The following is a 12226-nucleotide window of genomic DNA, read 5'->3' as shown; positions in this document are numbered from 1 at the left end:
TCCACCCGACACTACTAGTACAGTAGTTGCTGCGTAGCTTCAAATAGTTCTGTTGGGGGGAAAAACGTATTTTTTAAATTATTTTACGGATTGTCAGGTATTTTGTTTCGCGCATTAAAGTGTACTTTATCATATTGGAATAATAGAATAGTAAGGTTAGGCCGAAGAAAGAGAGAGAACGGATTCATTTCCTAGATCCATGTGCGGAATGAAACAAGATGGCGAGGCATCGCTCAACTCTGAACTTGTTAAGTTACCCTAAGGAGCAAGCGCCCCCTGCTGGACATTGGACAAGCCCTTTCTAATTAATATTAGCGTTTTACGACGACTGTTTATGAATCCACTTTGTTCTGAAGATTTTTAAAAAATGGTGGTTTATTTAAAAAATACATTTAAATACATCTTTTGGCAAAAATTGTTCAGACGCAATGCATTGTGGTCTATATTTGTAAATCTAGTGAGCCATGATGCGCACTGTTTTTTTTTGCAGAGACTTCTGGGAAATTTCTAAGGCACTCGGATTTTGGAATTGTAGATTTGGAAGGCACTGCAAAATGACGAACGCACTATATAGTGATAAGGGTGGTAATATGGACGCAACCTGGGTTTCAAAAGCATTTATTTTTTTCAGTTTCCAGCAACGTTCTCTCTGCTTTTCCTCCTGCCTGCAGTGTCCTGTCCAACGGTTATTGAGCTTCTGGACCTGTGGCCTGCCCTGAAAATGGAGTCGGGGGGTAATACTATGGATCAGCTCTCCACTTAAAATGAAAATTATGATTCTTACTCATTTGGCATCCATGTGCTGCTTTATAAATTTGTGAGATATTTTTATTTTTAATTGAAGTCTGTTGTTGCGTTTTTCTTCTCCTGCTGTTATTTTTATTCAGGTGTATGCAGAGTTTCAGCGGATTACAAGTCGGAACCTGCCCAACGCTTTTTATGCTAAACTTGACCATCATCTTCCTCGACTTATGACTATATTCAGACAAAAGGCATCAAAAACTGGAGGGACTGCAGGTGCTCTGGCAGAAATATTAAAAAATTATGATCAGCAGGTAAATCAATTATTTGATATCTCAAGTTTATCCAGTAGTGATGAGTGTTTTACTGTTTATTTTTAGGGTTTTTTTTCTTCTTCTTTTGACAAATTAGCTTGAGTTTTTACCCCTAATATTGCATTTGGTCCTTTTTGTATTTTCCATTTTTCTGATTGCATTGACGATGTGAACAAATTGACAAAAGCTTTAAGTAAATAGACTTCTGCATCTGTACCTTTTTGTTTTTTTATGTAAGCTGGAAATCCAGGACATTCACACCAAGCGCACTACTGTTCTTCACGCCCTGCTGGTTTATCTGCATGAGGATGTCTCTGAAGTTTTTAAAACTTGCACAGTGAGTTTCTTTAAGTAACCAAAAGATACTACTGTTTATTTTGTAAATGGTTTATAAAAATGCCAATGTAATTTTGTTTAGTCTATACAGTTTTCATAAATGGTCTGTTTTCTTTGGTGTCGCTACATAGGAACTGAATTGGCATATTGTTTCCTGTGATAAGATCTTCAGTAAGACAAACTTGAACAGGATTAGTTCATCAGCTTAATATGTATTTGTCACTGCATTTAGATTCTCTGGTAAGTTGATTGATTTGTGTGTAGAACAGGTGGTTTCTGTTTATCACTATAGAGGTATTGGGTTTTAACAGGACTCTCTTAAATAAAGATACACCATATTTTCTGTTGATTTGATTATGATTGGCATCTCTCTTTTTCTTTTTTTAGAAAATTAATTCAGAATGAGTCTGATGAGCCAGAGCTTGATGGTGTTGCAGTGGAGCTTCTTATTGTCATCAATGACCATCAGTGCACTATGAGCCTGTAAAAATCTCTGTTGTGATGAAGTGTCAGCTTCCCCAGATTCGGTGATGCCTTCATGGTAATGTTTGGACTCATCTATGCAATGCATCTCAAATATCCCAAAGCACTGACCAACACGGTTGAATTTACTCAAAAGATTTGACTTGGTGTAGAACGGAAGTTCTACACCAGAGGCGCGTGCCGCGTGGAGGCAAGAGTGTGTCAACAGTGACACACTCTTGCACCAACAGTGCTGGTTCAGAAAACAAGAACGTAAAGTCACTGAAAGCTTTCTTTGTCTTCCTCCTGTGTACTAAAGCCATGAAAGTCTTCCTCCTTAGTGTCGGATTGGAATAGCATTAGCTATTGTTCGCTGCACCCTCTCAGTCTCTCCGTTGTCGCTGTCAGTGTCACTTGGCAAATTCACAGCGCCGCTTGTGCTGTCCTCTCCGTCACACAGTAGACCGGCTTTTCTAAATCCATTGGTGATTGTTGATTTTTTTTCCACACTGCTCCATGCTGTCAGGATCCACTGGCAGACTTGTGCAAAAGTTGCTCTTTGCATGCGGCCGGTTTTGGTAAACGATTTCTCGCCGCTGGTCATCCAAGCCTCCCATTCAACTCGGAGGGCCACTTTAAATGCACGATTCACACTTATGTCAAGTGGCTGCAAAAACTTAGTTGTGCCCCCAGGAATCACAGCTGGAATGGAGTTTGTCCTCTTGATGGCTGCTTTCACAGAATCTGTAATATGGGCCCTCATGCTGTCCAAAACGAGTAACCCTTTTTTTCTATGAAAAAATCCTCCTGGTCGCTTGCCACAACACTCGGTCAACCACTCTTTCATTAGGCTCTCTACCATCCAGCCTTTCGTGTTAACTTTCACGACAATGTCTTTCGGGAGTTTTTCTTTTGGCATAGTAATCTGTTAAAAAATAACCATTGGCGGGAGCTTCAGTCCGGATGCAGTGCAGCCCAAAACACAGGTGAAATGCATCTTCTCATGGCCGGTTGTTTTCAGTGTTATAGATGCTTCACCTTTCTTGTTGACGGTCCTGTTGAGGGGCAGGTCAAACGTCAGCGGCACCTCATCCATATTTATGATGTCTGGTCCGATGGAATTCTGTTATATTTTTTTTTTGAATAAATCTGTGAAAATGTGCGTCTTTTTCCTCGTAGTCAGGAGGGAGTTGCTGACACAGAGTTGTCCGTGTCCTGATGGACAGACCTTTTCGTCTCATAGATCTAAGACACAATGACGGTCCTCCTTTGAAATCCTGAATTCTCTTTTCGGTGGCGATTGTTTTTGCTTTCAGTCTGATCTGCACAGTGGAAACACCTCGACCATCTGCTCTCTGTGTGTTCACCCAGTCTTCAAGAATGTTCTCCAGTTCGGGCCACCTGCTTTTATTACCTCTGAAAGCTTTTTTCGTCCTTTTACATTGCTCCAGTTCTTCCCGCTGCCGTTTCCAGCGTCTCACCATTGATTCATTTATGCCATGTTTTGCGTGCAGCAGCTCTATTTCCTTCTTTATCCGCCAGCTCGATTGCACTTGACTTGAAAGCTGCGTCATATGAATTTCTTCTTGAATTTTCCATGTTGAGTGTTCGTGCAATTCCTTCACAAAGCGGGAATTTACACAAAACTTGCGTCTTCCTCTACACAAATACCGTATTCCCCCTGTCTCACGCTTACCTTTTCTGCTCGCCCCCCTAGCAGCCGTTAGAAAAAATGCATAAATTAGCTGCATTATTGAATAAGACGCAGGGTTGAAAGCGTGTGACAAAAGTAGCGGCTTATAATCCGGAAATTACGGTACACTATTCTGCATTTGTTCAGGCAGTAGCCTCAAAGTTCACACTGTATGTACGTTTTTATTAAGTGTAATTTTCTTTAATTTCAACATTGCACAGGAGAGAATGAGCAAATATTATTGTTAGGAAGATCTTTATAACATTGCACTTTATTTAGGTAACTATTGCTCATTGTTTTTTTAGGCAATCATTTGCCTAAAAATATAGAAGTTTTGAAATGCGTGGTTTTGAGTTTACTGACTCAAAAAATATGATTACGCCTGTACAAGAAGGTAACTAATAAAGATTAAGTTCTGTTAAGGTAAAATTATGCTGTTGTGTTATTTTCTTTTATCAGACTTTTAAGTTTATCAACTTAAAATAATTGTGGCAAATGAGTTTTGGTAACTTGTTCGGGTTTACACTGCAGCATCACAGCCACAGGAACACATTTCTCACCAATGTTGTGGATTCAAAGCTGAAAACGTGGATTTCAGCTGCGCTACAACTCACAAAATGACCGCAGAGAAGTTAATTGCTAAAGCTAAAGATAGTGATGCCTCTCTGGTCTTCCACAGCTTGCTCTGCTAGAACAGCAAGAGCTCTCCTGTCTTCCGTGGTTAAAGTGAAAAGACTCGTGGTAAAAACGTGCTCAGAAACTGATCTGAGAGCTGCTGGGCCTAGCGGAACAGCCACGACCTCTGATTGGCTGTTAAAAGCAGTTCCCCTTTATGAGGGGTTTGGTGGACTCGGTGATGCATTCAAGCATTCTAGGACATTTAAAACTTTGCATCTGGAAATAATTGAAAGTATTTAATGGATTCATTTTAAAAGAAAAAAAATATACAATTAAAACTCAGTTCACAAGAAAATCTTCCTATCAACCAGTCTGACCAATCCCCTGCCGTTTAGTTCCTCTAGGCATTATGGGTAGTGTAGTCGAATCAAGTTCATGACAGCTTTTATGCTTTATGCACAATATAATTTGTTGGACCTCTGGGTCTGGAAAATAAAGTACATGTGTTGTAAAATCAAAATTTGCACAAATGTTTTAGTATTTTTCTGATTGTATCGATTCATACACCAAAAAGTAAACTAATGCTAAAGTCACATGCCGTGTAACTTAGCAACAGACTGTGACATCACTGATATCAGAGAGCCCCATTTTATAAGTTGCTTAGCTACACGGTTAAACCACAACATTCTTCGACCTCTAAAGTGAAGCACACATTTTGAGACGAGGGAAAGTTTTTCCGATTTACTCAAGTTTTTGTGTAATAGACAGCGAACGATCACAGACAAAGATGGACCATCCAAAATATACTGGTAAATGAGAGTCCCGACAAAACTCAGTTGCATGTTTGCTTCGTAAAGATGCCAAAGTTTGGTTTTTGTGTTGCTATGATAATATTTTAACTCATCCTGCTTTTCCAAAGAAGTTGAGAGGAAGACCCGTCCTGAAAAGAAGAAAAAAGTGACATTCCCTGGGCCAATTGAGACTCCTGAATCTGAGCCTACAAAACCATCTACCAGCACCCAAGACAACACCCCAGTGAGAAAACTAAAGAAAAACAGACGGGAAGACAAAGAGGAAGAAGAAATAATAAAGCCAAAGAAGATGAAAACTCCTCTAAAAGGTAAATAAGCTGACACAGACCCCAAACAACACGACAACCTGTAGGCTGAACAGAATAGGTCTAATTCTAATTTATTTTTAAAGGACATGTCTGTAATAATTTACGGTACAGTGCAACAAAAAGAAATTAAAAGTCAGAAAATTAAAAGAATAAAACTAGCACGACAAATTTCTTTCAGACCATCTCAAAAGTGGAGTTGCTGGTATTTTTAAGTTTTTGTGGGCCTCAAAGCTCATTCTAGCTGTCAACTGTTGTCCAAACCTTTAACGTACATTTCACAACATTACATGTGTAATAAACATTTTTTCGAGAATGTTTCATACTGAAGTGTTTTTCAGAATTTATCAATTTAAACATAAACACTAAAAAGTAGCCAAAGTCACGTGCTGTGTAACTTAGCAACAGACTGTGACATCACTGATATCAGAGAGCCCGGTTTTCAGAGTCGCTTAGCAACACTCTCCGACAACAAAAAGAGAAAAAGTAAGGCGCATACATTAAAACTAAGTAAACATTTTTTGTTAATCAAGTTTTTCTGTAATAAACAATGAATGATCATGAACAAAGGTTTTGCCAAGGACAAACCAAAATATAGTGCAGTGATGAAAGTCTTCCGGGAATTCCCGGAAATCCGGGTTTTTGAGCAAACCGAACGTACTTTCCGGGAAATAAAGACCTGATCTCTACGGACAAATCGCTTTCCGGATTAAAAAATGGTCTGAAATCAGCTAATTTTAGCTTTATTTTCTATATTTCTCCGCAGATCGCTTCCTCTATGGTCGTGGCCATCTCTCGTCTTCCCGGCCTAATTGACCAATGACGGGACGTTTTAGTTGCTTTCGGATGCGTCGACGGGTCTGATTGGCTCTGTCTGCACCACGTGGTCAGCGTGACTCGCTTCCCTAGAGACCAAAACTGGCGGACCCACGCTAAACTTTCACAAACACATCTGAAGAGTTTGCGATCAAATTTGTGTTAAAATAATGGCAGGCATCGTCATTATTGAGCGTGGTCACGACCTCAGTTGTGAGAAAACGATAAAAAACAAATTGAAGTGGTCTTGGCTGGAAAAAAAAGATTTTTAAGGTAGTGTAGGTCAAATACTTTTTTGTGTAAAATAATCTCAAAACCACATTTTGAAATAATTTCAATTTTAGTTTTGAGTTTCAGTTTTTATTTGAATACATTTCTTTATCTAATTTATTTGTATTTCCTAATTACCATGATTTAGTTCAGTATAGTTGACATTACTTACAAGTATTTGATGGTTTGGACCCGCACTCCCTTAAAAAATAATGTTTACAATGTTTAGCTTAGTTTGTATGTTTGTTTTGATATTTCCCAGATTACTTAGTATTGGTGTTAAAGAATTGATGTATTATGTTATAGAATTATAGTTTAAAGCAGATCCCATATTTTGATGTAATTATAGTTTGAGAAAACAGTGCAAGTGGATGTTGTACATCAGTCATTTCTAAAGCAGAAATAATGTATAAATAACTGAGGTATTTTCATAGAATATCATAGTTACTGGTGTTCTTTTTGCCATTTGGGGCTTTGATGTTACTATATTTTAGCAATTGTATGTTTTGCAGCTTTAAGGAAAAGCGTAGATTGTAGGATTGTGTTACTTTGAACAATTTTCCAAATTCTTTTTTGGGACCAGCAAGTCCTTAATGGAGAGTCAAACTAGGGGTTTGAATGACAAATCATGATGCTCCAATTAGTCTTAGTTTCTTGATAAAGAAGTGAATAACTAGCTGCCAGAATGCACCAGAATGCATCTAAGACCACGTATTTTTCCAAAATTTCGCTCTGTGCCCGCCATATCGCTCAAAGAAAAGTTCAGGGATTTTTTCCTTACCTGACTTTCATCACTGATAGTGGTAAATGAGAGTCCCCGAAAACCTTTAGTTACACATTTGCTTCGTAACGATGACAAACTTTGTGTTTTTGTGATAACATCTCAACTTATTCAGCTTTTCAAATAAAAGCCCCCAACACATTGAAATACTTGATGTGAACCCGAGCTGTAAACTGTGAAGATATAAAGAAATGATCTCTTTTTTTTCCCCCCTCCATTTTCAGAGTGTGGTATTAGCATGGCACAACAAGATGAGACATTTTCAGATGTTGGACAAACCAAAACGTTGAGAAGAAGGCTTCACCTAGAAAGAAGAAACAGAAGCAGAAGCATGTGTTCCATGAAGCAATTGAGTCTTCTGAATCTGAGCCTTCACAACCATCTACCAGCACCCTAAAGAGAAAAAGACAGGAAGACAAAGAGGAAGAAGAAACAATAGAGTCGAAGAAGATGAAAACTACTCTGAAAGGTAAAAAAGCTGACACAGACCCCATGGTTTTTTCGAAGGACAAGAAAAGAAAAATCAACAATAAGAGTCATAACAAATTACGGACCTCTAAAGAATCATACTCCTCTCATATTAAAACATTAAAATGAGTTGTCTTTCTTTTTAACTCTGCTTTAACTGCAAACACTGCAACCAAATGAATGTCTCTATTTTTCATCAACATATTTTACATTTCCTGAGCACTAATCTAAACTGTACTGAACCTTAAAATGGTTTGGTTGTTACAATCAAAGCAACCGTCTGTAGTTCGACTTTCCTAAGGTTGCTTCTTAAAATGCTCAGCTCATTTAAAAAAAATACATACTTAAAACACACTTAAATACAGTTTTGCCTCTAAGCTTTAGCACAAAGGGGGAGTAGAGGTGTACAAAATAAAAAGTTCTGCAATAAGAAAACCCTTTTTTTTGTCATTTTCAGATTCCAGTTCCAGTGACGCCAAACAAATTCCAACATCCTCAGAGATAACTAAGAGGGACGACTTGATTACTGATAAAGGTCTGATGATTTAATAAAATGTTCCTTTTGATTCTACTGTTACTTTATGTTTCATAATATAATTTTCAATAATAAATGAACTAATATTGCATTTCTGTTTTTTTTTTGTGTTCAGATAAATTTGAAGCCAAATATGTGGAAGAATATTACTTTGCTGCATGAGGTTATGGATCCATATATAGTGGCTTTCGCAAATCTGACGACCTACCAGTAAGTGTTGCGTATGCAGCTCCAGTAAATGAGCTACAGAGTTTTTATAAAACTATGTACTTGGATGCATTAATTTATAATCGGACTGTTGATGTTTGTGGTCTGAATGGTCTAAATTAAAATAGATTTTGATGAAGGGGTAATCTAAATGATCCCATTTAGTCTCCTGTCAGTCATCTCACAGTCAGAAATGCTCTTGTTTTTGTCTTGCAGGTAGCCATCAAGCACATTTTCAAACGAAAAATCCCAAATAACAGAATGGTAAGATGCTTGAGCCAAATTCTTCTGCTTATCTCTGCTCTAAATGGGTTTCTGTTCTTCTCTTCCTCATGATCTCTTTGTTTTGATTCTTCAGGATGATGGCAATGGAAAAATGATTCCTTCTGAAGTGGCCATAATGTTAAAGTTACAAGATGAGTCCATTCATTCAGACGGAAAAGCAGCGCCAGTAGCCCTGTTGGACTGGTATGAGATAGCTGGAGAAATCCTCCTGGTCATGGAGAGACCACTCCCTTGTGAGGACCTACGTCATTACATTAATAGCCATGGAGGCAAACTGCAAGAAAAAGAAGCCAAGGTAGGCCCGTGTACAGTCTGTGTTGGTTTGAAACGTTTATTCAATGCAGCCTTGTTTCATAAAGTAGTTAAGTGTTCAATGAATACAGGGGAGTACTTCTAAAGCTACATACACACTGGGCATGTGATGCGTGGTCAAGAACGTGCTAAACGCAGCTTCTTGAACACGAATCTAGCCCATGGTTTTCACACTGGACAAGCAGGGGCGGGCTTCTTCGCCTTTATCTACTATTTCCAAGCTCACGTCTGCCACCTACAGTTGGGAGGCCTGGTGCAAGATGTTAATTAAGGCAGTGCAAATCTCTCGATTTGGACACAAAATGTAAACTTTTGTGAATTGGAGGGGATGTCATCCATACTTCACAACTAAATGCGAGCTCCCGATTGATCAAAATTCAACCTGGTTTGACTTGCAACACAAGCATATTACTCAGCTTATTACTTCTTTTTTATGTCTTTCAGATCATAATGAAGCAGATCATTCGCACAGCCATAGACCTTGAGGACAGAAATATCTTCCATCAAGATATCAAAACTGATAACATCCTCATTCAAACCCAGAAAAATACACCACAAGCTCGTCTGATAGACTTTGGAGTGAGCTGCATGGCAGAAAAGGATTCCATCCTCAGAGGATTTTCAGGTAGAAGATCTGCATCCACAAATAAAAACATGGAAAATGAGCATGAATATGAATAATGTTTATTTTTTTTCCAGGAACTCCCATAAATGGCCCCCCAGAAGCATTTAGAGGCTTTTGTAGCCCTGGATCAACCACAGTGTGGCAGCTTGGAGTAGTTCTGTATGAAACTCTCCATTACTGCAACGATTTCTCAACAATACATTTTCTCAAAGGGGATCAGATGATTGACAATGAACTGTCAGAAGGTAAGAAATAATCTTTCTCTGCATGGATGCTTGGGCTCTGACCTTCATCTTTACTTCACTTTACTTTACTTTACTTTACTTTCTCCAGAGTGCCAAGACTTTTTCCAAGCATGTTTAAATACTTCCGAAGAACAGCGCCCCTTCCTCCAATATCTCCTCCACCATCCATGGCTCAGATCAATCTAGGACAATACGGATGAGACCTTCAAGATGCTAAAACAAAGAAAAAGAAAACACACTCACACCCACACACACACAGGGACAGAGAACTCAAATGTCTGAAATTTGAGAAAGTTTAGAAATGTTAGCAAAAATCATAAACCTAAATTGACCTTAGAATATATATGTAGAGTGTAAAGGAAAATGATAAATACTAAAGTTTAGCTGCAAGTAGGGGCAAATGATGGCAATGTTCTAAGATGAAAGTTGGCTCAGTTTTTACTCTTAGTACTACGTAGGTAACTGTGCCAAATTTCAAATTGGAATTGGTTTCAAAAGTGGCATTTTCCATGATTACTAGTGTTTACCAACACTTTTGTTAAAGTACCCCAGACTTGCACGATACCCTGCTTTTTTTTCAGTCTTCCTTTGCTTTGATGTTTGGAAACACGGCACTAGGCAGCGTTAAAACCAGAATGTTGTTAAAAGAAACATAGTATAGTAGAATTGAAAATTCAGATGGGGTAGCGATCCAACTAGTTAAAGGAAAACTGGACACATCTCCTCACTGGCGTTAAATGCCTTCTGGGTTCTCTGTCTCCACTGATTGTGCTAATGCTGACTCTCCCGGAAAGAACTGCCTCGTTTTCCTCGTTCCAGTGACCGGGACCCGTCTGTGTTGCTGGGACCTTCGTCGATGCCGTGTGGGGATCTCCTCCAGAGAGAGTTGGCAGGACCTTCTGAGTGTCAAATTTCGGTGAGTTGTTATCCTAGACAATCACTACAGTATGTAAAAATAAAGTAAATGTCCCCAAAATCAAGCTGTAGATGTTACAGCAGTGTCATTCCCTAACATGCTGTTCTTCTCTTTTCAACAGGACTCCTTGGCGTGGTGGTGCAGCTCCTTTGACCCCCCTGCCGTCGTCTTCATAGAGAGCTTGGGCAGAAGAGGAGCGTGCTCCACCCAAACCGGGTGGATTTAATTGGCAGAAAGAAAAACCTAAAAACTAGGAGGGGACGTGCAAACACCAGACGAGGCTTTTTAATTCATCTGTAAAAACGTAAAATTAGAAGCTCAGAAATCATTTTAATTAGAAGCGTAGTTAAGTCTAACAAGGTTGCATAGTGTTTAGGGAATCAAAAGATGTTGTTTATTGCGGATCTGACTATTTTCCGAAAACAAGCAAATAGAGGGAGAGGGAAAGCATGCGCCAAATGTATAAAGGGAAGAATGCATTAGGAAGGGGCTACCAACACAAACTGAATACAGGGGGGAAAGAAACTTAGGGACAATCAATATTTCTGTAGTTAAAAAGACAGATGTGGTCCCGTTACACGTGTATGGGTTTTCCCTGGGCCCTTTGGCCTTCTCCCACATCTTAAAGACGTGTCTCAAAGTTTATTTGTTGCATACCGAAACCTAGCTTTTCTTGATAAATTGGGATTTAAAATTCTTGAAAAGAATCGGTAAAAGTAGGACGGTCCAAACCTCAAACGGCTTCCTACATGAACTTTTGCAAAAGCAAAAATAAACTTAAGAGCCTGCACAAAACCGTACTAGGTCTTCAAAAGCAAAAACAGTCAATTAAAAAGCACTGTTTTTTTTTTAATTTGGCATTGATGAAATAAAGAAGGCAAAATTGGAAGACTTGTCATGTTTTTTGTTGTTTTATGTTTTTTTGTTGGTTAAACACAGAAACTTAAAAACAAGGTCTAATAATCTACCAACAATAAATAAAAAGATTATGTTTTTTTCTCTCGAAATGAAGTTAACAGTATTTTAAAGCTTCTTTTCTTAAATTACCAGCAATTGTGTTTGAAATAAACTTGAATGAGTTTATTGGTAGTGACAAATGGCAGTAAGAATATATATTATACTTTGTTGAAAAAAACTAGATATATGTATTTATATTTTTAACTGAAAATAAATTCTTTATAGGATTCTAAACAGTGAAGAAGAGCCCTAAGTGGTGTGACCACATCCTGATTGGAAGAAACATTGGCTTTTAGAAACTGAACAAAACGAAGCTTAGAGTTTGATAACTGTCTTTACATCCACCCACCTGCTAATCAAAACAACAAAATAACTTAATCCTGTGAATTTGAGATTTGAAAAAATAAAATCAAATTAGGAAGTACCACAGTAATTGTCAGTTTTTAAACATTCTCCAATATTTTGTAAAAACAATTGCATTATCTCTTCGATTAAATTATTTCTGTAGCAGTGAGGAACTAGTGCAAC

General features: G+C 38.3%; 1 protein-coding gene across 2 annotated transcripts; it reads left to right on the top strand.

Moving 5' to 3' along the window:
* Positions 1-523: 523 nt before the first annotated feature.
* LOC105357081 (serine/threonine-protein kinase pim-1-like) lies at positions 524-11594 on the top strand. Of its 2 annotated transcripts, XR_002872829.1 has the most exons (7): positions 524-734; positions 888-1055; positions 1306-1392; positions 1779-1932; positions 9655-9825; positions 9914-10741; positions 10863-11594. XR_002872829.1 is itself a non-coding variant. In XM_023952593.1 (5 exons), exons 1-4 carry the CDS (start codon positions 8735-8737, stop codon positions 10009-10011), a joined length of 654 nt encoding a protein of 217 aa, XP_023808361.1. In that variant the 5' UTR covers positions 8724-8734; the 3' UTR covers positions 10012-10741; positions 10863-11594. The 2 variants fall into 2 exon arrangements, 1 of the variants encoding a protein (XP_023808361.1); XM_023952593.1 differs by lacking the exons at positions 524-734; positions 888-1055; positions 1306-1392; positions 1779-1932 and adding exons at positions 8724-8938; positions 9400-9580.
* Positions 11595-12226: the final 632 nt, after the last annotated feature.

Source organism: Oryzias latipes, chromosome 23, assembly GCF_002234675.1.
Source record: "Oryzias latipes chromosome 23, ASM223467v1".
In the NCBI taxonomy this organism is placed as follows: Eukaryota; Metazoa; Chordata; class Actinopteri; order Beloniformes; family Adrianichthyidae; genus Oryzias; species Oryzias latipes.
This window is presented reverse-complemented; position numbering and strand designations above follow the sequence as displayed.

Excerpts from the sequence above, each read along its gene's own strand:
- LOC105357081 (XM_023952593.1), top strand. The coding sequence starts at position 8,735 with ATGATTCCTTCTGAAGTGGCCATAATGTTAAAGTTACAAGATGAGTCC. Across the intron at positions 8,939-9,399 it reads TGCAAGAAAAAGAAGCCAAG|ATCATAATGAAGCAGATCAT; the intron begins GTAGGCCCGTGT and ends TATGTCTTTCAG. Across the intron at positions 9,581-9,654 it reads CATCCTCAGAGGATTTTCAG|GAACTCCCATAAATGGCCCC; the intron begins GTAGAAGATCTG and ends TTTTTTTTCCAG.